Below are 21,180 nucleotides of genomic sequence, written 5' to 3'. Positions count from 1 at the left end.
CTGGCCTAGTGGTCGGCGCTCCTAGTAAGTGAGCAATTCTACTATATAGAAGTGATCTGAACATCGCCTCTATGTAGCAGAGCCAATAGCGTTGTGGCAGCTTCTGTTCCCCTATGGAGACTATTGAAGCATGCCAAAAGTTAAAAAAATGCTTATAAAAATATAAAAAAGTACAAAAAATATTAAAGTTCAAATCACCAGCTTTTGCCCCATTCAAAATAAAACAATAAAAATAAATTCAAACATAGACAAATTTGGTATCACCACATTCAGAATTGCCAGATCTATCAATAAAAAAAGGATTAACTTGATCGCTAAATGGCGTAGCGAGAAGTCAAAATGCCAAAATTACGTTTTTGTGGTTGCCGCGACATAGCATTAAAATGCAATAGTGGGCAATCAGAAGATCGTATCTGCACAAAAATGATATAATTAAAAATGTCAGCTTAGCATGCAAAAAAATAAGCCCTCACCCAACCTGAGATCACGAAAAATAGAGACACTGCGGGTATTGGAAAAAATTGAGCAATTATTTTATTATATTATAATGGTTTTAGCATTTTGTGAACCTAGTAAAAAAGCCAAATAAAAAACAAGTGTGGGATTGCACTTTTTTTGCAATTTTAATGCACTTGGAACTTTTTTCCCATTTTCTAGTACATGACTCGGTAAAACCAATTATGCAATTTAAAAATACAACTAATCCTGCAAAAAACAAGCCCTCATATGGCCATATTGACAGAAAAATAAAAAAGTTATGCCTCTGGGGAGAAGGGGAGCGAAAAACAAATTTTTAATTGTTTTATATTGTAACATATTCAGAACTTCTCTTTCATATACACCTCGGTCAAGTATGACAATAGATCCAGCTTTAGCTGAATTTTTATGACGATGTTTTCATTAGATTGTAAAGTTTTTAACGCCTTTTGTTCACATTGAGTAAGATTAGAGTTAGGGCATTTCTTCATTTTATGGAGATTCTTCAGTTCCCCTTCTACAATGTTTTGAAAATTATCCATTGCCAAGAGGTATAAATACAATTACATATTTAACAAAGCAAATTGAAAATTCTTTTAATATAAATACTGTTTCAATAAGGATGATCTTTCCCCCTGTCCATACTCTCCACATTTATCTGATCCTACCTTCTCCTATGCCCTTTTCTTTCCTTCCCCTTCCCCTCTACCTTTCCTAACTTTTCCTTCCACTTTCTTTTCCGCTTGCACTAACCTTTTTTCTCTGTTGATTCTTCTTTGTATATAACTTCTTACTTGCTTAATTGAACACGTTTTATATTTAGATTTTATGTTTTATTACTCACCTTATTGACTATAATTATAATCCCCATCCCAAAAACTTTTAAAAAAATCCCCCACATGAAAATAATATTGTTGAAAATCATCCATCATGTGATTGAACTGGGTTAAAGTCTGAATTAAGTTTTTATCATGTAGACAGGTTTGTTTTTGCCTTGTATCAGACGGAGAATGTAAGTTGTTCAAAGTTATTTGTACCTGAAACATCTTATTAGAATATTTGTTAATGACTAATTCCACATTTTTTATATCTGTAATAATATCTCCAGAGTCTTCTTGTCCTGACTACCGTTTGTCATGTTTATGATGGCCTTATACCTGACTTCTGTAGATAACCCCACACTGCCTCTGACTATGTGTCAACCAGCTGCCAAATTCTGGTCTGTGGGTAAAATCCAGGAATCTCTTGAGGCCGGTCCACATTGCGTCAATGGCAATGCGCTGACGGCATCCGTTACACAGCTTACATAGTGGCACTAACGCAATGTAACGGATGCTTCAGCACACCCATTGACTGCCACTATGTAGCGTATCGCTAACGCATGTCATAATCGGCATGTGTTAGCGATGTGCTGTCATTCTGTGACGGACCCTCGGACGCGGGCTGCAGCGCTTCCGGGTCCGTCACCGATAGCATAGGTGGAGCTTCTGTGCTATCGCGATCACATAACGCGATCTTTTCAAGGCACTAGCATTGGTGCAGTCCATTTAACGCATGCGTTGAACGGACTGCACCAACGCAATGTGAACCCTGCCTTAGGGTATGAGCATATACAATTTTTTACAGGTAGATCTGCTGTTAAACCTGACTAAAAAAGTGCCTTGATAGACTGAAAGAGTAACCTTCATTTTAATTTTTTATTCATATAATGACAAGCCGAGATCTCAATCTGCACCATTTTCCTGAAGCACACCACCGGCTACAGGAATCAATGAGCAAAGTGGGGCTTCCGCTTCTGCCTCTCCTCCGATATCTTGTTAAAGCCCACGGTCAGCAGCCTTGCACTGCCGAGACAACCCTTCATCTCAGCCTGGGGCACACAGCATACCCCCACTTCTACCACCGCCAGCTTCCTGCAGCAGTGACCCTGCCGCCTGTGACCCAGCTCCAACGCTGCCACCACCTCCCCCATAAGCTATTGTGAATTAGGAAGATAAGACAGATCCCCATTTTCCTCCCCAAAATTTGTGGTGCGTCTTATAATCCGCAAAATACGATATATGGGTACACAAGTATTTGAAATCTAAATCCATCGACACCTTTATATATTTTACTGTATCTGTTGCTGTATTCCCATATAATTTGAGATTTCGTTAGTAAGCAAATGATGAGTTAAGTGCTGTGGGCATGGCATAGCACTTGACAAGCTTCTGCTTAACAAAGTAGGTTCCCACCCAACACCCTTTAGCTTGATGGACAGCTCATTGTCTGTTTGGCATCTGTCCTACCCAGAGCACTTAACTACTTCTTAATTTCTTAGAAGTGAAGATGATAATTACTCAGGAAGGTAGCAACAGACTGATATATAAAGGAGTTAATGCATTTTCATTTAAAAGACCTGTATGCTCATATATACAGTTTGGGGGTTGATCTCATTGACATTCATTGATTGTCAATCCAATAATATAATAGAGTTCTAGATCTAGAGCTTGTAATGATAGCCATCACAATTACATTTATAATGGTTATCATTTCTATAGTTAAATATGTAGTTATATAGGTTGAAAATAGATATAGGTCCATCAAGTTCAACCTTTCTCCACCAGTTATACTTTCTCTATTGCTAGACTGATACAATGCCATTTGTTGTGAAAAAATGTTTTTAATGCTGTAATATTTTCTGCAAGAGGTAATAATGGCTAGTTCTCAGGGAGATCTGTGTCACCCATAGATCTAAACAGCTTATTCAAATATTAAGAAAAATGTGGATTTCTGTGGAATAAGACATTGGATAACAGATATTAAGGTGTTATTTTCTCAGCCTTCTATGACTTGCATGAACATATAGATGGCATAAGAGGGTTGGTCCTTCTGACAGATTCCCTTTAAAAGGGTTTTCCAGGCATAGGTAATAATGATGGCAAAGCTCCATTCAAATTATAGCAGATCTTGCCAGCTAGTACAGCACAGCCTATTGAATAGGATAGAAATTACATTAAAATTAAATGTGTAGGAAAACAAAGAGCTTGTAACATCAAAACGCTGCAAAACTTGTAATTATTCCCAATTGCAAAAATGATTTTTAATCCCAAAATGCATGCATTTAATGAAAAAAACTGAATTCCCAAAAATGGCCAACCCCTTTATTGACTTGCTGTTTCAAAAGCAAAGGGCGGCCACATCAAATATCAATATGATTTATATTTCTCTTTTATCCATTCACTTTCCATTATGTTAAATGACAAAGATGAAATATTTCCACTTCTGTTGCTTACTTTGCAGCATTTTTCTTCACCTGCCTGTACTGTATACATGCACACATATACACATATACAGGTCCTTCTCAAAAAATTAGCATATAGTGTTAAATTTCATTATTTACCATAATGTAATGATTACAATTAAACTTTCATATATTATAGATTCATTATCCACCAACTGAAATTTGTCAGGTCTTTTATTGTTTTAATACTGATGATTTTGGCATACAACTCCTGATAACCCAAAAAACCTGTCTCAATAAATTAGCATATTTCACCCATCCAATCAAATAAAAGTGTTTTTTAATAACAAACAAAAAAAAACAACAAATAATAATGTTCAGTTATGCACTCAATACTTGGTCGGGAATCCTTTGGCAGAAATGACTGCTTCAATGCGGCGTGGCATGGAGGCAATCAGCCTGTGACACTGCTGAGATGTTATGGAGGCCCAGGATGCTTCAATAGCGGCCTTAAGCTCATCCAGAGTGTTGGGTCTTGCGTCTCTCAACTTTCTCTTCACAATATCCCACAGATTCTCTATGGGGTTCAGGTCAGGAGAGTTGGCAGGCCAATTGAGCACAGTAATACCATGGTCAGTAAACCATTTACCAGTGGTTTTGGCACTGTGAGCAGGTGCCAGGTCGTGCTGAAAAATGAAATCTTCATCTCCATAAAGCATTTCAGCCGATGGAAGCATGAAGTGCTCCAAAATCTCCTGATAGCTAGCTGCATTGACCCTGCCCTTGATGAAACACAGTGGACCAACACCAGCAGCTGACATGGCACCCCACACCATCACTGACTGTGGGTACTTGACACTGGACTTCAGGCATTTTGGCATTTCCTTCTCCCCAGTCTTCCTCCAGACTCTGGCACCTTGATTTCCGAATGACATGCAAAATTTGCTTTCATCAGAAAAAAGTACTTGGGACCACTTAGCAACAGTCCAGTGCTGCTTCTCTGTAGCCCAGGTCAGGCGCCTCTGCCGCTGTTTATGGTTCAAAAGTGGCTTTACCTGGGGAATGCGGCACCTGTAGCCCATTTCCTGCACACGCCTGTGCACGGTGGCTCTGGATGTTTCCACACCAGACTCAGTCCACTGCTTCCTCAGGTTCCCCAAGGTCTGGAATCGGTCCTTCTCCACAATCTTCCTCAGGGTCCGGTCTCCTCTTCTCGTTGTACAGCGTTTTCTGCCACATTGTTTCCTTCCAACAGACTTACCATTGAGGTGCCTTGATACAGCACTCTAGGAACAGCCTATTTGTTGAGAAATTTCTTTCTGGGTCATACCCTCTTGCTTGAGGGTGTCAATGATGGCCTTCTTGACATCTGTCAGGTCGCTAGTCTTACCCATGATGGGGGTTTTGAGTAATGAACCAGGCAGGGAGTTTATAAAAGCCTCAGGTATCTTTTGCATGTGTTTAGAGTTAATTAGTTGATTCAGAAGATTAGGGTAATAGGTCGTTTAGAGAACCTTTTCTTGATATGCTAATTTATTGAGACAGGTTTTTTGGGTTATCAGGAGTTGTATGCCAAAATCATCAGTATTATAACAATAAAAGACCTGACAAAATTCAGTTGGTGGATAATGAATCTATAATATATGAAAGTTTAATTGTAATCATTACATTATGGTAAATAATGAAATTTAACACTATATGCTAATTTTTTGAGAAGGACCTGTACATAATCGTTCCAAACTATTTTAACTGGTTACTGGGTCTACACATAAACTATCTTAAACATAGAAATATGTATTTAGTATCATGAAGTACTTTGTACTGAGAATATTATTGTCTATGCGCATACGTTTTAATAATGGATTTTTTTTAAAAATCTGTTTCTAACACAAAGTCTAAGTTTTAATAAGGAGAACATACTGCTGTTACCTCGAGCCCTGGAAGATGCACCGCTTTCTATTGTGGATTTTGGTGATGCCTCCGGTGATGCTGGGTTATGAGAAGTAAAATGACTTTGCCATCCTTGCTTTTTTTTAACACTGGATTCAAATACTATGTACGCATTGTCCTCGGTGGAATCAACCAGCAATGCCTCTTCATTGCGTTCATGATCCTTCTCTTCATCTGAGCATTCATCCAGTTTATCTCGAGACTCGATTTCACTGTCATCTGTTCTTCTTTCTGTGACAATAAAAGTAGATACATTTATATACAACTGAACATTGCTAATGTTAGCAGCACATTTAATCTACTATATAATTGTCTAAGGGTCACTTCTGTCTTTCTGTCCTTCTGTCTGTCACGGATATTCATTGGTCGTGGCCTCTGTCTGTCATGGAATCCAAGTTGCTGATTGGTCTCGCTAGCTACCTGTCATGGCTGCCACGACCAATCAGCGATGGCCACAGTCCGATTAGTCCCTCCCTACTCCCCTGCAGTTGGCGCTCGCTCCATACTCCCCGCCGTCACCGCTCACACACGTCATGCGGTCCGTTACCGCCGCTATTAACCCTGTGTGACCAAGTTTTTACTATTGATGCTGCCTATGCAGCGTCATTAGTAAAAACATCTAATGTTAAAAATAATTTAAAAAATAACAAATCATTATATACTCACCTTTCGCGACACTCCAGTGACCTCCGGCAGGTTCTGGTGCCAAGAATGGTATGGGAGAAGGACCTGCCATGATGTCACGGTCATGTGACCGCGACGTCATCACAGTGCCTGCCCGAGAACGACCTGCCGTGATGTCACGGTCATGTGACCGCGACGTCATCACAGGCCCTGCGCGCCTGCGTGAGAAGGACCTGCCATGATGTCACGGTCATGTGACCGCAACGTCATCATAGGTCCTGCGCGCCTGCGCGAGAATGACCTGCCATGACGTCACGGTCATGTGACCGAACTACAAGGGGCCCTCGGAAGGTGAGTATATGTTTATTTTTTAACCTGTGAAATACGTGGCTGGGCAATATACTACGTGGCCGTGTGCTGTATACTATGTCGCTGTGCAATATACTACGTGGCTCTGTGCTGTATACTATGTCACTGGGCAATATACTACGTAACTGGGCAATATACTATGTGGCTGGGCAATATACTACATGGCTTGGCAATTTACTACATGGCTGGGTAATATATTACGTGGCTGGGCAATATACTACGTGACTGGAATATGTACTGTGTGGCTGGGCAATATACTACTTGACATAGTAACATAGTAACATAGTTAGTAAGGCCGAAAAAAGACATTTGTCCATCCAGTTCAGCCTATATTCCATCATAATAAATACCCAGATCTACGTCCTTCTACAGAACCTAATTGTATGATACAATATTGTTCTGCTCCAGGAAGACATCCAGGCCTCTCTTGAACCCCTCGACTGAGTTCGCCATCACCACCTCCTCAGGCAAGCAATTCCAGATTCTCACTGCCCTAACAGTAAAGAATCCTCTTCTATGTTGGTGGAAAAACCTTCTCTCCTCCAGACGCAAAGAATGCCCCCTTGTGCCCGTCACCTTCCTTGGTATAAACAGATCCTCAGCGAGATATTTGTATTGTCCCCTTATATACTTATACATGGTTATTAGATCGCCCCTCAGTCGTCTTTTTTCTAGACTAAATAATCCTAATTTCGCTAATCTATCTGGGTATTGTAGTTCTCCCATCCCCTTTATTAATTTTGTTGCCCTCCTTTGTACTCTCTCTAGTTCCATTATATCCTTCCTGAGCACCGGTGCCCAAAACTGGACACAGTACTCCATGTGCGGTCTAACTAGGGATTTGTACAGAGGCAGTATAATGCTCTCATCATGTGTATCCAGACCTCTTTTAATGCACCCCATGATCCTGTTTGCCTTGGCAGCTGCTGCCTGGCACTGGCTGCTCCAGGTAAGTTTATCATTAACTAGGATCCCCAAGTCCTTCTCCCTGTCAGATTTACCCAGTGGTTTCCCGTTCAGTGTGTAATGGTGATATTGATTCCCTCTTCCCATGTGTATAACCTTACATGTATCATTGTTAAACCTCATCTGCCACCTTTCAGCCCAAGTTTCCAACTTATCCAGATCCATCTGTAGCAGAATACTATCTTCTCTTGTATTAACTGCTTTACATAGTTTTGTATCATCTGCAAATATCGATATTTTACTGTGTAAACCTTCTACCAGATCATTAATGAATATGTTGAAGAGAACAGGTCCCAATACCGACCCCTGCGGTACCCCACTGGTCACAGCGACCCAGTTAGAGACTATACCATTTATAACCACCCTCTGCTTTCTATCACTAAGCCAGTTACTAACCCATTTACACACATTTTCCCCCAGACCAAGCATTCTCATTTTGTGTACCAACCTCTTGTGCGGCACGGTATCAAACGCTTTGGAAAAATCGAGATATACCACGTCCAATGACTCACCGTGGTCCAGCCTATAGCTTACCTCTTCATAAAAACTGATTAGATTGGTTTGACAGGAGCGATTTCTCATAAACCCATGCTGATATGGAGTTAAACAGTTATTCTCATTGAGATAATCCAGAATAACATCCCTCAGAAACCCTTCAAATATTTTACCAACAATAGAGGTTAGACTTACTGGCCTATAATTTCCAGGTTCACTTTTAGAGCCCTTTTTGAATATTGGCACCACATTTGCTATGCGCCAGTCCTGCGGAACAGACCCTGTCGCTATAGAGTCACTAAAAATAAGAAATAATGGTTTATCTATTACATTACTTAGTTCTCTTAGTACTCGTGGGTGTATGCCATCCGGACCCGGAGATTTATCTATTTTAATCTTATTTAGCCGGTTTCGCACCTCTTCTTGGGTTAGATTGGTGACCCTTAATATAGGGTTTTCATTGTTTCTTGGGATTTCACCTAGCATTTCATTTTCCACCGTGAATACCGTGGAGAAGAAGGTGTTTAATATGTTAGCTTTTTCCTCGTCATCTACAACCATTCTTTCCTCACTATTTTTTAAGGGGCCTACATTTTCAGTTTTTATTCTTTTACTATTGATATAGTTGAAGAACAGTTTGGGATTAGTTTTACTCTCCTTAGCAATGTGCTTCTCTGTTTCCTTTTTGGCAGCTTTAATTAGTTTTTTAGATAAAGTATTTTTCTCCCTATAGTTTTTTAGAGCTTCAATGGTGCCATCCTGCTTTAGTAGTGCAAATGCTTTCTTTTTACTGTTAATTGCCTGTCTTACTTCTTTGTTTAGCCACATTGGGTTTTTCCTATTTCTAGTCCTTTTATTCCCACAAGGTATAAACCGCTTACACTGCCTATTTAGGATGTTCTTAAACATTTCCCATTTATTATCTGTATTCTCATTTCTGAGGATATTATCCCAGTCTACGAGATTAAGGGCATCTCTAAGCTGTTCAAACTTTGCCTTCCTAAAGTTCAATGTTTTTGTGACTCCCTGACAAGTCCCCCTAGTGAAAGACAGGTGAAACTGCACAATATTGTGGTCGCTATTTCCTAAATGCCCAACCACCTGCAGATTTGTTATTCTGTCAGGTCTATTAGATAGTATTAGGTCTAAAAGTGCTGCTCCTCTGGTTGGATTCTGCACCAATTGTGAAAGATAATTTTTCTTGGTTATTAGCAGAAACCTGTTGCCTTTATGGGTTTCACAGGTTTCTGTTTCCCAGTTAATATCCGGGTAGTTAAAGTCCCCCATAACCAGGACCTCATTATGGGTTGCAGCTTCATCTATCTGCTTTAGAAGTAGACTTTCCATGCTTTCTGTTATATTTGGGGGTTTGTAACAGACCCCAATGAGAATTTTGTTACCATTTTTCCCTCCATGAATTTCAACCCATATGGACTCGACATCCTCATTCCCTTCGCTAATATCCTCCCTTAAAGTGGACTTTAGACAAGACTTTACATAGAGACAAACCCCTCCTCCTCTCCGATTTTTACGATCCTTTCTAAACAGACTGTAACCCTGTAAGTTAACTGCCCAGTCATAGCTTTCATCTAACCATGTCTCGGTTATTCCCACTATGTCAAAGTTACCTGTAGATATTTCTGCTTCTAGTTCTTCCATCTTGTTTGTCAGGCTTCTGGCGTTTGCGAGCATGCAGTTTAGAGGATTTTGTTTTGTTCCAATCTCCTCACTGTGGATTGTTTTAGAAATGTTCTTACCTCCCTTCTGAGTATGTTTTCCTGGGTCGTCTTTGTTCGAGTCTAATGTTTTTCTTCCCGTCCCCTCTTCTTCTAGTTTAACGCCCTCCTGATGAGTGTAGCGAGTCTTCTGGCGAATGTGTGTTTCCCAGGTTTGTTGAGGTGTAGTCCGTCTCTGGCGAGGAGTCCATCATACCAGTAATTCACACCGTGGTCCAGGAATCCAAATCCTTGTTGTCTGCACCATCGTCTTAGCCAGTTGTTTGCATCAAGGATCCTGTTCCATCTCCTGGTGCCATGCCCGTCTACTGGAAGGATAGAAGAAAAAACTACCTGTGCATCCAGTTCCTTTACTTTCTTCCCCAACTCTTCAAAGTCCTTGCAGATTGTCGGTAGGTCCTTCCTTGCCGTGTCATTGGTGCCAACATGTATCAGAAGAAATGGGTGGACGTCCTTGGAGCTGAAGAGCTTTGGTATCCTATCGGTCACATCCTTGATCATCGCACCTGGAAGGCAGCATACTTCTCTTGCAGTTATGTCCGGTCTGCAGATGGCTGCTTCGGTGCCTCTCAGTAGTGAGTCTCCCACCACCACCACTCTTCGTTGCTTCTTGGCTGTACTTTTTGCTGTCACTTGTTGCTGTGTGCCCTTTTCTTTTTTGCTTGCTGGTATTGCTTCATTCTTAGGTGTGCCATCTTCATCCTCTACAAAGATTTGATATCGGTTCTTCAGTTGTGTGGTTGGTGATTTCTCCATGGTCTTCTTGCTTCTTTTGGTCACATGCTTCCACTCATCTGCTTTTGGAGGTTCTCTGACACTTTTTGCACCTTCTGTGACCAGTAGAGATGCTTCTGTTCTGTCTAGAAAGTCTTCATTGACTGGGCAATATACTACATGGGCTGTGCAATATACTACGTGGCTGTGCAATATACTACGTGGCTGGGCAATATACTACGTCACTTGGCAATATACTATGTAACTGGGCAATTTACTACGTGGCTGGACAATATACTACGTGGCTGGGCAATATACTACGTGTGCTGTGCAATATACTACGTGTGCTGTGCAATATACTACGTGGCTGGGCAATATACTACATCACTGGGCAATATACTACGTAACTGGGCAATATACTACGTGGCTGGGCAATATACTACGTGGCTGGGCAATATACTACGTGACTGGTCAATATACTACGTGACTGGGCAATATACTACGTGGCTGGGCAATATACTACGTGGCTGGGCAATATACTACGTGGCTGGACAATATACTACGTGACTGGGCAATATACTACGTGGCTTGGCAATATACTACGTGACTGGGCAATATACTACATGGGCTGTGCAATATACTACGTGGCTGTGCAATATACTACGTGGCTGGGCAATATACTACATGGATATGCATATTCTAGAATACCCGATGCGTTAGAATCGGTCCACCATCTAGTTGAACATAATAGCCAATCATTCTGACACATTTCTAATTGAATGTATTTGCCAATATTATTATTATTACACCTACTACATATTGGGATAGGATCTTTGAGATCGGACTACCCCTTTAACGGCAGAGCAAAAAATGTCATCACTATTAATTGTTTAGTGGCTGTCACCACTGTATAAATAGCAGTAGAGAGAATTATGTATTCCCATAGCCAGACCAGGAGTTATCTATTAGATAGCATAAATCTCTCCTAGGACAAAGTGAGCAGCTACAAAACAATAAAAAAGGTAGTCATGGTATTAAAAAGTTCCAGCTTAACCATTCACTTGAATTAGTCAAATGGAGTGTAAAATAGGAAACTTTTGACTCTGTTTGACCTTCTTTTCCAACGGTGTCTATCTTTTTTGCAAGACAGAGTGCTCAGTAGGGAGCTGAACATGAAGTAAACCTTATCTTTGAAGGAATTTGCATGATCTGCTACAGAAATTTCTGATACTATCCCATTCATCATCCAATTCAGTTTCTACCAAATCAGCTCTATTTTATGAACATAATTGAACAAATCTACACTGTCTGAATTTATTTTAACACTTCAGAAATATAGCATGTGGAAGACTGTTAGCCATAATTGAAGACTTAGGTTTCTCAAACCAGACTCCGTCCATTTTATAAAATCACTTTTTCTGCCTGATATTATCAATCATTACATTTTAATAATATGATCAAAGCATATCTGTATTTTTTTAGCTGATGGCATAGGGGAATTAAAAATTGGATATAGAATTAATTGTAGCATGGAACAAACACTGGGAATTTGCTTTGTCCACAGCAGCCTAGACTGACTATCTGGACAATTGGGCAGATTCCTGGTGGGCCGCATGCTCAATTGCATAGTGAGCCACTGTTGGTGTTGGTGGAAAACACCGAGTATATATATGAGATAAAATAGGTGCGTTCACAACCCGGGGTCCACCGTGCAGGTGAGAACCTGCTGCTAGCAATTAGCGGCACTATATGGCGGTATAAGCGAACTCTGTTACTTCACAGAAACGCTAAGATAGGAAAACGCTGTGCCCTGTTAACCTCACAGAGGATCACAGCTACCTAGAGAGCAAAAAGCAAACAGTGGTCATGCAGTCAGCCTAGCACACGAACAACTCCTCTACAGTGGAGCCGGAATTCTAGTGGCTATATGCCAGCCCTGAATTCACACACACAAAACTCCTCACCGGAGGTGTCAGTATTCTAGGGGCTTATTTCAGCCAACCCTGACCACATGCAGACATGACCACAAAGTGGCAAAGCTCATGACATAGGTTGATACTAGCGTCTGGCCGTGCGGCCATGTGAACCTTTTATAGCTGTAGCAGACAAGGACCTTCCTAGTGGTCCAATAGGAACTGCTACAGGACTTGAGCATGTGACCCCAGACCTCCAATGGAAGGTCAACCCTTGGGCATGCTCAGTAGAGGAAAAGAATGACTTAGTCCCAGGAGCATCTACCCGCCGATGAATAGTGCTAGTTACATTGGCTGAGCCTGGAAGATCGGTAGTAACCAAGTGCACACTATCTGCCTGAGCCAAATGCTGAGACCGACGTCTCTGCTGAGCAGGCTCCACTGTGGCTGGAGGAGAATGGGAGACCGCAGCGGAGGTGGCTCGATCTTCCCCTTGTGCAGCGGCGGGAACTCGACACCTAACAGCCACTAAATCTGTCTTCCCGGACGCTATTTTATAAATATATTTGGTAATCAGTGAACACACACACATTGTCCAGTACTAAACACACAAGGCAGGATTAGAGCTCACACTGGTTGTCCGGTAGGGATAGTGCAACCTGTTTCCCTGTTCTGCCCAGCAGCCATAATCAGCTATAGATGAGTTGGCTCTTGCAAATAGGTTGCAGTTTTCATTAAAAGTGGGTCCCCAGAGTCTGAGTGAGTTGGTGTGTCCAGCCCAAAGACACGGAAAAATTTTAGCTAATGGATGCCTGATTCCTTGCTCTGGTCCAGAACCGGTAGGTCACTGTCTTTTATTTGAGACCTCAAAAGGCTGATATGACAATGAAAGCTTCCTCATACTAAGGTAACCACAGAAGCCAGTTTTGCACAGGGGCTTATTTTACCAAGAATAATATGACTTACATAGCAATTTATTTTTCAGCCCTTTCAGAAGTCATAACAGTACTTACAAAGATTACTTCAAGCTTCAGGGTTTTGTCTTGCCGCCTGTGTCCATTTGAAAGTGATGAGGTTGATAAGGGGGTTCTTTAACCCTCCGTCAGGAACAATGGATCTGACAGGCGCAGCACTTCTACTTTCATTTCTCCGTTCTCACCAGATTTTCAGTAAAGACCCCTCCCTCTAGATAGTCTCCTGGCTCCAGCTGCTGTGTGAAACCTGATACCACGGTTGGTCTGCAGAGCTTCAGGAATGAAGATATAGCTGTGCTGGCTTCTCAGGCACATTGGTCCCGAAAACATCACACTTTATAAGGTTGGTATGTAATGTTTTTAGTCATTACTATTGTTTATTTAGCTTGTTTTATGAATGGATAGAGAAAGGTTTGTGGATATTTCATATAAATAAGGCAGATTTTCTTACAAATGAATGGCTATTTGGTGGGAGTTTAGAAATTTGTGTATATCAAACTTATTACTTTTATGTTGAGTAAATGGGTTTGTTTTGCACGTGATAATGTGTAGTCTCTTTTATTACATCCCTATGAAGGTCTATGATCACTTTTAGATCACTGAAATTGAGAAAATTAGATATGCTAGGCATTTTTCTAGCCTGCGCTTGACAGGCACATTGTTCCATTACGAGTTAGTGCGAATATTGTTCCTGACGGAGGGTTAATATTTTTATATGGTTAAAACAGTAAAGGTACCGTCACACTAAGCGACGCTGCAGCGATACCGACAACGATCCGGATCGCTGCAGCGTCGCGGTTTGGTCGCTGGAGAGCTGTCACACAGACAGCTCTCCAGCGACCAACGATTCCGAGGCCCCCGGTAACCAGGGTAAACATCGGGTTACTAAGCGCAGGGCCGCGCTTAGTAACCCAATGATTACCCTGGTTACCAGCGTAAAAGTAAAAAAACCAAACACTACATACTTACCTTCTGCTGTCTGTCCCCGGCGCTGTGCTTTACTGCACTGACTGTGAGCACAGCGGCCGGAAAGCAGAGCGATGACGTCACCGCTGTGCTCTGCTTTCCAGCCAGCACTTACACAGGGCAGAGAAGCAGAGCGCCGAGGGACAGACAGCGGAATGTAAGTATGTAGTGTTTGTTTTTTTTAACTTTTACGCTGGTAACCAGGGTAAACATCGGGTTACTAAGCGCGGCCCTGCGCTTAGTAACCCGATGTTTACCCTGGTTACCAGCGAAGACATCGCTGAATCGGTGTCATACATGCCGATTCAGCGATGTCAGCAGGAAGTCCAGCGACGAAATAAAGTTCTGGACTTTCTGCAGCGACCAACGACATCACAGCAGGATTCTGATCGCTGCTGTGTGTCAAACTGAACGATATCGCTAGCCAGGACGCTGCAATGTCACGGATCGCTAGCGATATCGTTTAGTGTGATGGTACCTTAAAGGGGCTTTACTCCCCTGATCAAAATGTAACATAACACACTGTTATGATTCGGCTCTGCTAGCCAGTGTCAGTTGTCATTACGTGACCGTAAGCATCTTATCTGCATTTTCTGGTCATGTGATGACTAGCTCCTCATCTGCTTCTGTCAATGTTTTATTCTGTTTTATTGAGACCACTTGAAACTGTTTTACTGGGGGGGTGGAGTCGGATTAATATGTTATGTCAAGTTCCCATTGAGTGGTGAGGGCCATGACATAGTAAAGCTAAATTCGCTGAACTTTGCATTTAGTACTGCTATTTTTTCTTGATGGGTGAGAATATTGTATGGTGGCTGGCAGAGTTTGTGTGCCAGGGCTGCTTTTAAAGTCTAATAAACCAAACAAGATAGACTACAATGCAATCTCCACCCTTTGTGAGTCTGCACACATTACCTTGGAAGAAGTCTAGCTGCACTGATACATCGGGTTCTGGAGGCCGACTTTCAGTCAAGCATTCATAGTCTTCTCTGCTATGGAGATCTTCAGTAATGGAATAACCGGACACAGGAACACACATAGTTTCATGAGAACATTCAGAATTCTGATCACATTCTGCATTCTGCCAGTCCCATATGTCTTCAGAGCTGTGTTCACTCTTAACCCATTCTTCTTTTTTGTCTGTCTTGCATGTCTCATCTAAAAAATATGATTAAATAATTCTTAACGTGTTATGGTAAATGACATAAGTAAATAATTCTTAACGTGTTATGGTAAATGACATAAGTAAATAATTCTTAACGTGTTATGGTAAATGACATAAGTATTTCATACTCCTAACACCACGTTCCCTCATATCACCTGAGCTAAAAATCTCCTAAGCGTAAAAATCCTCAGTATTCTAGCGTAGAACATGACACAGTACTTGAACACACTCATATACAAGTACATACAACTCCTGGTGATTTCCTATCTTCACCTCAGCACTATCAACATCACTGCAAAATTCTACTAGTCAATTTTCTCAAACTGTTGAAGAATGAAATTTGCTGAAAATTTTGTAAAATTGTTAGTTGGTCCATGACTCAAGATTGGACATCTTGAATGAGATGTGACAGATACGCTTTAAAAAAGAAATAAAATGTCAGAGCAGAACATTTAATTGATTGTTTTTTTTTATTGATTTCAACATATTGTTGACTTTTAGGGACAATATTTTTTTTAAGTACCTGTATTTTAGGCAAAATAATTTTTGCATTTTGGTTTCATTAAATATTTTATATATTTTGCCTTCTATTGCCTCTGTGTTGTCAATTGGTGGCTGCAGAATGAGTTACAGTGAGGCAAAAAAGTATTTAGTCAGTCAGCAATAGTGCAAGTTCCACCACTTAAAAAGATGAGAGGCATCTGTAATTTACATCATAGGTAGACCTCAACTATGGGAGACAAACTGAGAAAAAAAAATCCAGAAAATCACATTGTCTGTTTTTTTAACAATTTATTTGCATATTATGGTGGAAAATAAGTATTTGGTCAGAAACAAAATTTCATCTCAATACTTTGTAATATATCCTTTGTTGGCAATGACAGAGGTCAAACGTTTTCTGTAAGTCTTCACAAGGTTGCCACACACTGTTGTTGGTATGTTGGCCCATTCCTCCATGCAGATCTCCTCTAGAGCAGTGATGTTTTTGGCTTTTCGCTTGACAACACGGACTTTCAACTCCCTCCAAAGGTTTTCTATAGGGTTGAGATCTGGAGACTGGCTAGGCCACTCCAGGACCTTGAAATGCTTCTTACGAAGCCACTCCTTCGTTGCCCTGGCGGTGTGCTTTGGATCATTGTCATGTTGAAAGACCCAGCCACATTTCATCTTCAATGCCCTTGCTGATGGAAGGAGGTTTGCACTCAAAATCTCACGATACATGGCCCCATTCATTCTTTCATGTACCCGGATCAGTCGTCCTGGCCCCTTTGCAGAGAAACAGCCCCAAAGCATGATGTTTCCACCACCATGCTTTACAGTAGGTATGGTGTTTGATGGATGCAACTCGGTATTCTTTTTCCTCCAAACACGACAAGTTGTGTTTCTACCAAACAGTTCCAGTTTGGTTTCATCAGACCATAGGACATTCTCCCAAAACTCCTCTGGATCATCCAAATGCTCTCTAGCAAACTTCAGACGGGCCCGGACATGTACTGGCTTAAGCAGTGGGACAGGTCTGGCACTGCAGGATCTGAGTCCATGGTGGCGTAGTGTGTTACTTATGGTAGGCCTTGTTACATTGGTCCCAGCTCTCTGCAGTTCATTCACTAGGTCCCCCTGCGTGGTTCTGGGATTTTTGCTCACCGTTCTTGTGATCATTCTGACCCCACGGGGTGGGATTTTGCGTGGAGCCCCAGATCGAGGGAGATTATCAGTGGTCTTGTATGTCTTCCATTTTCTAATTATTGCTCCCACTGTTGATTTCTTCACTCCAAGCTGGTTGGCTATTGCAGATTCAGTCTTCCCAGCCTGGTGCAGTGCTACAATTTTGTTTCTGGTGTCCTTTAACAGCTCTTTGGCCTTCACCATAGTAGAGTTTGGAGTCAGACTGTTTGAGGGTGTGCACAGGTGTCTTTTTATACTGATAACAAGTTTAAACAGGTGCCATTACTACAGGTAATGAGTGGAGGAAAGAGGAGACTCTTAAAGAAGAAGTTACAGGTCTGTGAGAGCCAGAAATCTTGATTGTTTGTTTCTGACCAAATACTTATTTTCCACCATAATATGCAAATAAATTGTTAAAAAAAACAGACAATGTGATTTTCTGGATTTTTTTTTCTCAGTTTGTCTCCCATAGTTGAGGTCTACCTATGATGTAAATTACAGACGCCTCTCATCTTATTAAGTGGTGGAACTTGCACTATTGCTGACTGACTAAATACTTTTTTGCCCCACTGTATCTGAGAATCCTCCAGTGGGCTCCTTCTGATGGTCTAGCGGGGAGTTCTGGGTCTTTTATCTATTTTTTTTCTGAGTTCCGCTCAGATTATTTATAACCACAGACCACATCAAAGATGAATGTGTAGAGAAACAAAGAACCCATAATAGCCAAAGGGTGCATGATGAACTACAAATGCAAAAAAAAAGTTTTTTCTCCTAGATATAGCACTTTAGAAAAAAAAAAGAATGTCCTGAAAGGTGGACAGCCCTTTTAAATCCATATGATTGTTAATCTTCCTACAATTATATTTAGACCAAATTGTCTACTTTTGTTACTTATGATATAGGATTATGACTACATGGGAAAACAACCTCTATAATTAGGGAATAAATCTCAAATCATTAGCCATTTTATGTTGGTTTGTATGAATAGGGTACACGTTGGCTGTAATTATTTAAGGCTATATATGTGATGTGGGATTAATACTAGGATCCCATAGATTATAAAAATTAAGGGACTGGAGTTCTTAGATGAGTTAAATAGAAAAACCTTTATTTTCTCAACTTTTATCTCCGCATATAATATTATCTTTGTACATCTTCAAATCTCCTAAAATGGAAGAGTAATCTCATAAGGATGTAATAAATCCACTCAAAAATAATTGCAAACTGTTTTTCCATGTCCACGTTTGACCAGTATCAATTTACTAAACCATAGCAAAGTTGAAATGAAGTTCACACAGAGGTTGGATTTAGTGGTAGATTATTGTCTTGAAAATGTTATTATAGGTTGACACCACTCTCGTAGACACAAAGAAGAAAAGAGCATATGTGAGTCATAAACCGAAATAAAAAGTCATCGCACTCAAGCTATCCTCGATTGAATCATCGCTGTAACTCGGATACAACTACCCACTGCAGTTCACGGGTCATCAGCACTAATACTAATGAGAACAGATAATACAATGGGGATTTTCACATGGCTAGTACAACTGAAATGGAAAAGAAAAATCAGCTTTTTCCCGTCTCCCATGACAGCACACCTGAGAGAGGGATCCGCCCAGTCGGGACAGGAAACCTACCGAAACAAAAGGGCGGTACCTCTCCCTCGCTTCAGTTGGGTTTCCTGTCCTGACGGGAACCCTTGTGCTGAACCACGGCGGTACTTTTTTGTTTTTATTTTTTCGTTGATAGAAGATCCTCTTACCCACTCCCGTCCCGGCACTTGAAGAGCAGGCAGGACGCCTGTATGTCGGCCTTCGGGACGCTGGTAGCGCCGTCCGCAGATCCTTCGGGCTCTTGCGCACGTGCGGGCGTCGGTCCAGCGCAGTCCGGATCTCTGGAGCCATTCTGCGGCTGCCACGCCGCTCTCTCCCCCTCTGCTGGAGCGACTTCCGGGTGCGCGGCTGGCGTTCAGTGCAGAGCACGCTGGGTATGGGCGTGCCTGCGTGACGTCAGAGAGGCGCGCCGGATCCAAGATGGCGGCGCCCATGGATTGAAACGCCGGTAATTATGTGAGCTCTCCGGCGGTGTTCTGGAGGGGGAGAGGAGCAAGAATTGTTACCGAAGGAGGCGGGGAGCGCTGTGGAACGACCCCTTATTAAGGGGGTGGCTGCAATAGATCGCTGCTCATTCCCATACAGTTTCCAGAGATGGAGGGTATGGAGCAGCAGCAGCAGCAGCTATTACAGCAGCAGCAGCAGCAGCAGCAAGAGCCCTTACCAGGCGACACATCTGCTCGTCATCATCCTAAGAAGAATAGCCGCTCAAGTGGAAGGAGCAGCAATCATCCTAGTCGGACGTCTCAGGACTCTTCGACATCCAGGAGGAATGTTCCTCGTGCTCCCAGTCCGCCTCGGAATCCGGTACCCTTTATGGTCAGCGGGTGGTGAGTGATCTACGTGAATGTCACCCTGGTGGTAATGGGCTACATTTTCTGTTTACTTGGCAGGCGCCGAGGAAGGCTAGTTCCAAGACAAAGAATAAAGAATGTGCCCTCTGTAATGTCCCATTGGCAGTTCAGTGGCAGAAAAGTCTTTGTATAGATTGTATTCAAAAGACTATCCAGGAAGAGACCCCTGACTTTGCCTCTAGTCTTAGAGCAATAATCAGAGCCGAAGTACAAGACTCTGTTAAAGCAGCCCTTAAGAAAAAGGGTAGTAAGCACCCTGAACCAGTTTCGGGTTCTGAGGTATCTCCTTCTGATGAGGAAGGTCAGGAGGAACCGTTATTTCCCTGCTCCTCTTCTCCTAAGTCCTCTGGCTCCTCTTCTGATAGTGATGTTGGGGGCTGTCCGTGCTTTCTTACTGAGAACACGGACAAGCTAGTAAAAGCCGTTAGAGCTTCAATGGGCCTTAAAGATGAGAAAGCGGCCAAATCCCTGGAGGACATAATGTTTGGGGGTTTAGAGGAAAAGAAAAAACGCACCTTCCCAGTCAATTCCAGAATAAAAGCCCTTATAGAAAAAGAGTGGAGGAAACCAGAAAAATCGGGTAATCTTCCCTCGGCTTCTAAAAGACGTTACCCCTTTGAGGAGAAAGATTCAGAGACTTGGGATAAGGTTCCGAAAATCGATGGTGCGGTGGCTAGATTGTCTAAAAAATTATCCCTTCCCTTAGAAGATTCTGGCGTATTAAGGGATCCTTTAGATAAAAAAGCGGATGGGTTCCTAAGACACACCTGGGAAGCAACCGCAGGGGGCCTGAAACCAGCAATCGCAGGAACCTGTGTCTCTCGCTCCCTTATTGTCTGGCTGCAGCAGATAGAGGAGCAACTGAAGTCTAAAGCCCCGAGAGATGAAATTCTAACCAATGTAACTTTGGCTAAAGGTGCAGCTGCCTTCGTAGCGGATTCCTCTGCAGACTCTGTAAGACTGGCAGCTAGGGCTGCAAGTTTATCCAATGCAGCTAGACGTGCTCTCTGGTTGAAGGGATGCCCGGGGGATCTACCTTCAAAAAATAGACTTTGTTCTATACCATGTGACGGCCATTTCCTCTTCGGTCAAAAATTGGAAGATATTTTAGAGAAAGCAGGAGATAGGAAAAAGGGATTCCCTCGTTTTCCTGTGGACTTTAGAAGGCCTTATTTTCGGAGGGGCAAATTTAGTAGAGGCCGCCCCCCGGGAGATAGAAGGAATTGGGACTCCAGAGACAGAAGGGGATCTGGATACATGTTTAAAGGTCCCTCAACATCGGCGAAAAAGCCCTCCCACTGACGCCAGGCCAGTGGGGGGGAAGGCTTTCATCTTTTCTCCCAGCCTGGGTAGACATCTCCCCCAGTCATTGGACTCTAAAGGTCATCGAACACGGCCTAAGAATAGATTTTGTTTTTCCACCGCGACAAACTTTTGTTTTAACGCCCCAAAGAAAGACTCCAGAGGAGCAGCTAG

General features: G+C 42.1%; 1 protein-coding gene across 3 annotated transcripts in view; it reads right to left on the bottom strand.

Moving 5' to 3' along the window:
* The window catches only part of BANK1 (B cell scaffold protein with ankyrin repeats 1), a 1,115,425-nt gene that overhangs the window by 116,216 nt on the left and 978,029 nt on the right, over window positions 1-21,180 (bottom strand). For all 3 annotated transcript variants that reach the window (XM_069743643.1, XM_069743641.1, XM_069743642.1), the window contains 2 exons: window positions 15,323-15,565; window positions 5,630-5,881 (listed from right to left, as the gene is read on the bottom strand). In XM_069743643.1, coding sequence (XP_069599744.1) covers window positions 5,630-5,881; window positions 15,323-15,565 — 495 coding nt within the window. The remainder of the gene's footprint in view (window positions 1-5,629; window positions 5,882-15,322; window positions 15,566-21,180) is intronic.

This window comes from Ranitomeya imitator, chromosome 1 (assembly GCF_032444005.1).
Source record: "Ranitomeya imitator isolate aRanImi1 chromosome 1, aRanImi1.pri, whole genome shotgun sequence".
Taxonomy (NCBI): Eukaryota; Metazoa; Chordata; class Amphibia; order Anura; family Dendrobatidae; genus Ranitomeya; species Ranitomeya imitator.
Note: the sequence above shows the minus strand (reverse complement) of the source record. Positions and strands in the feature narration are given on the sequence as shown.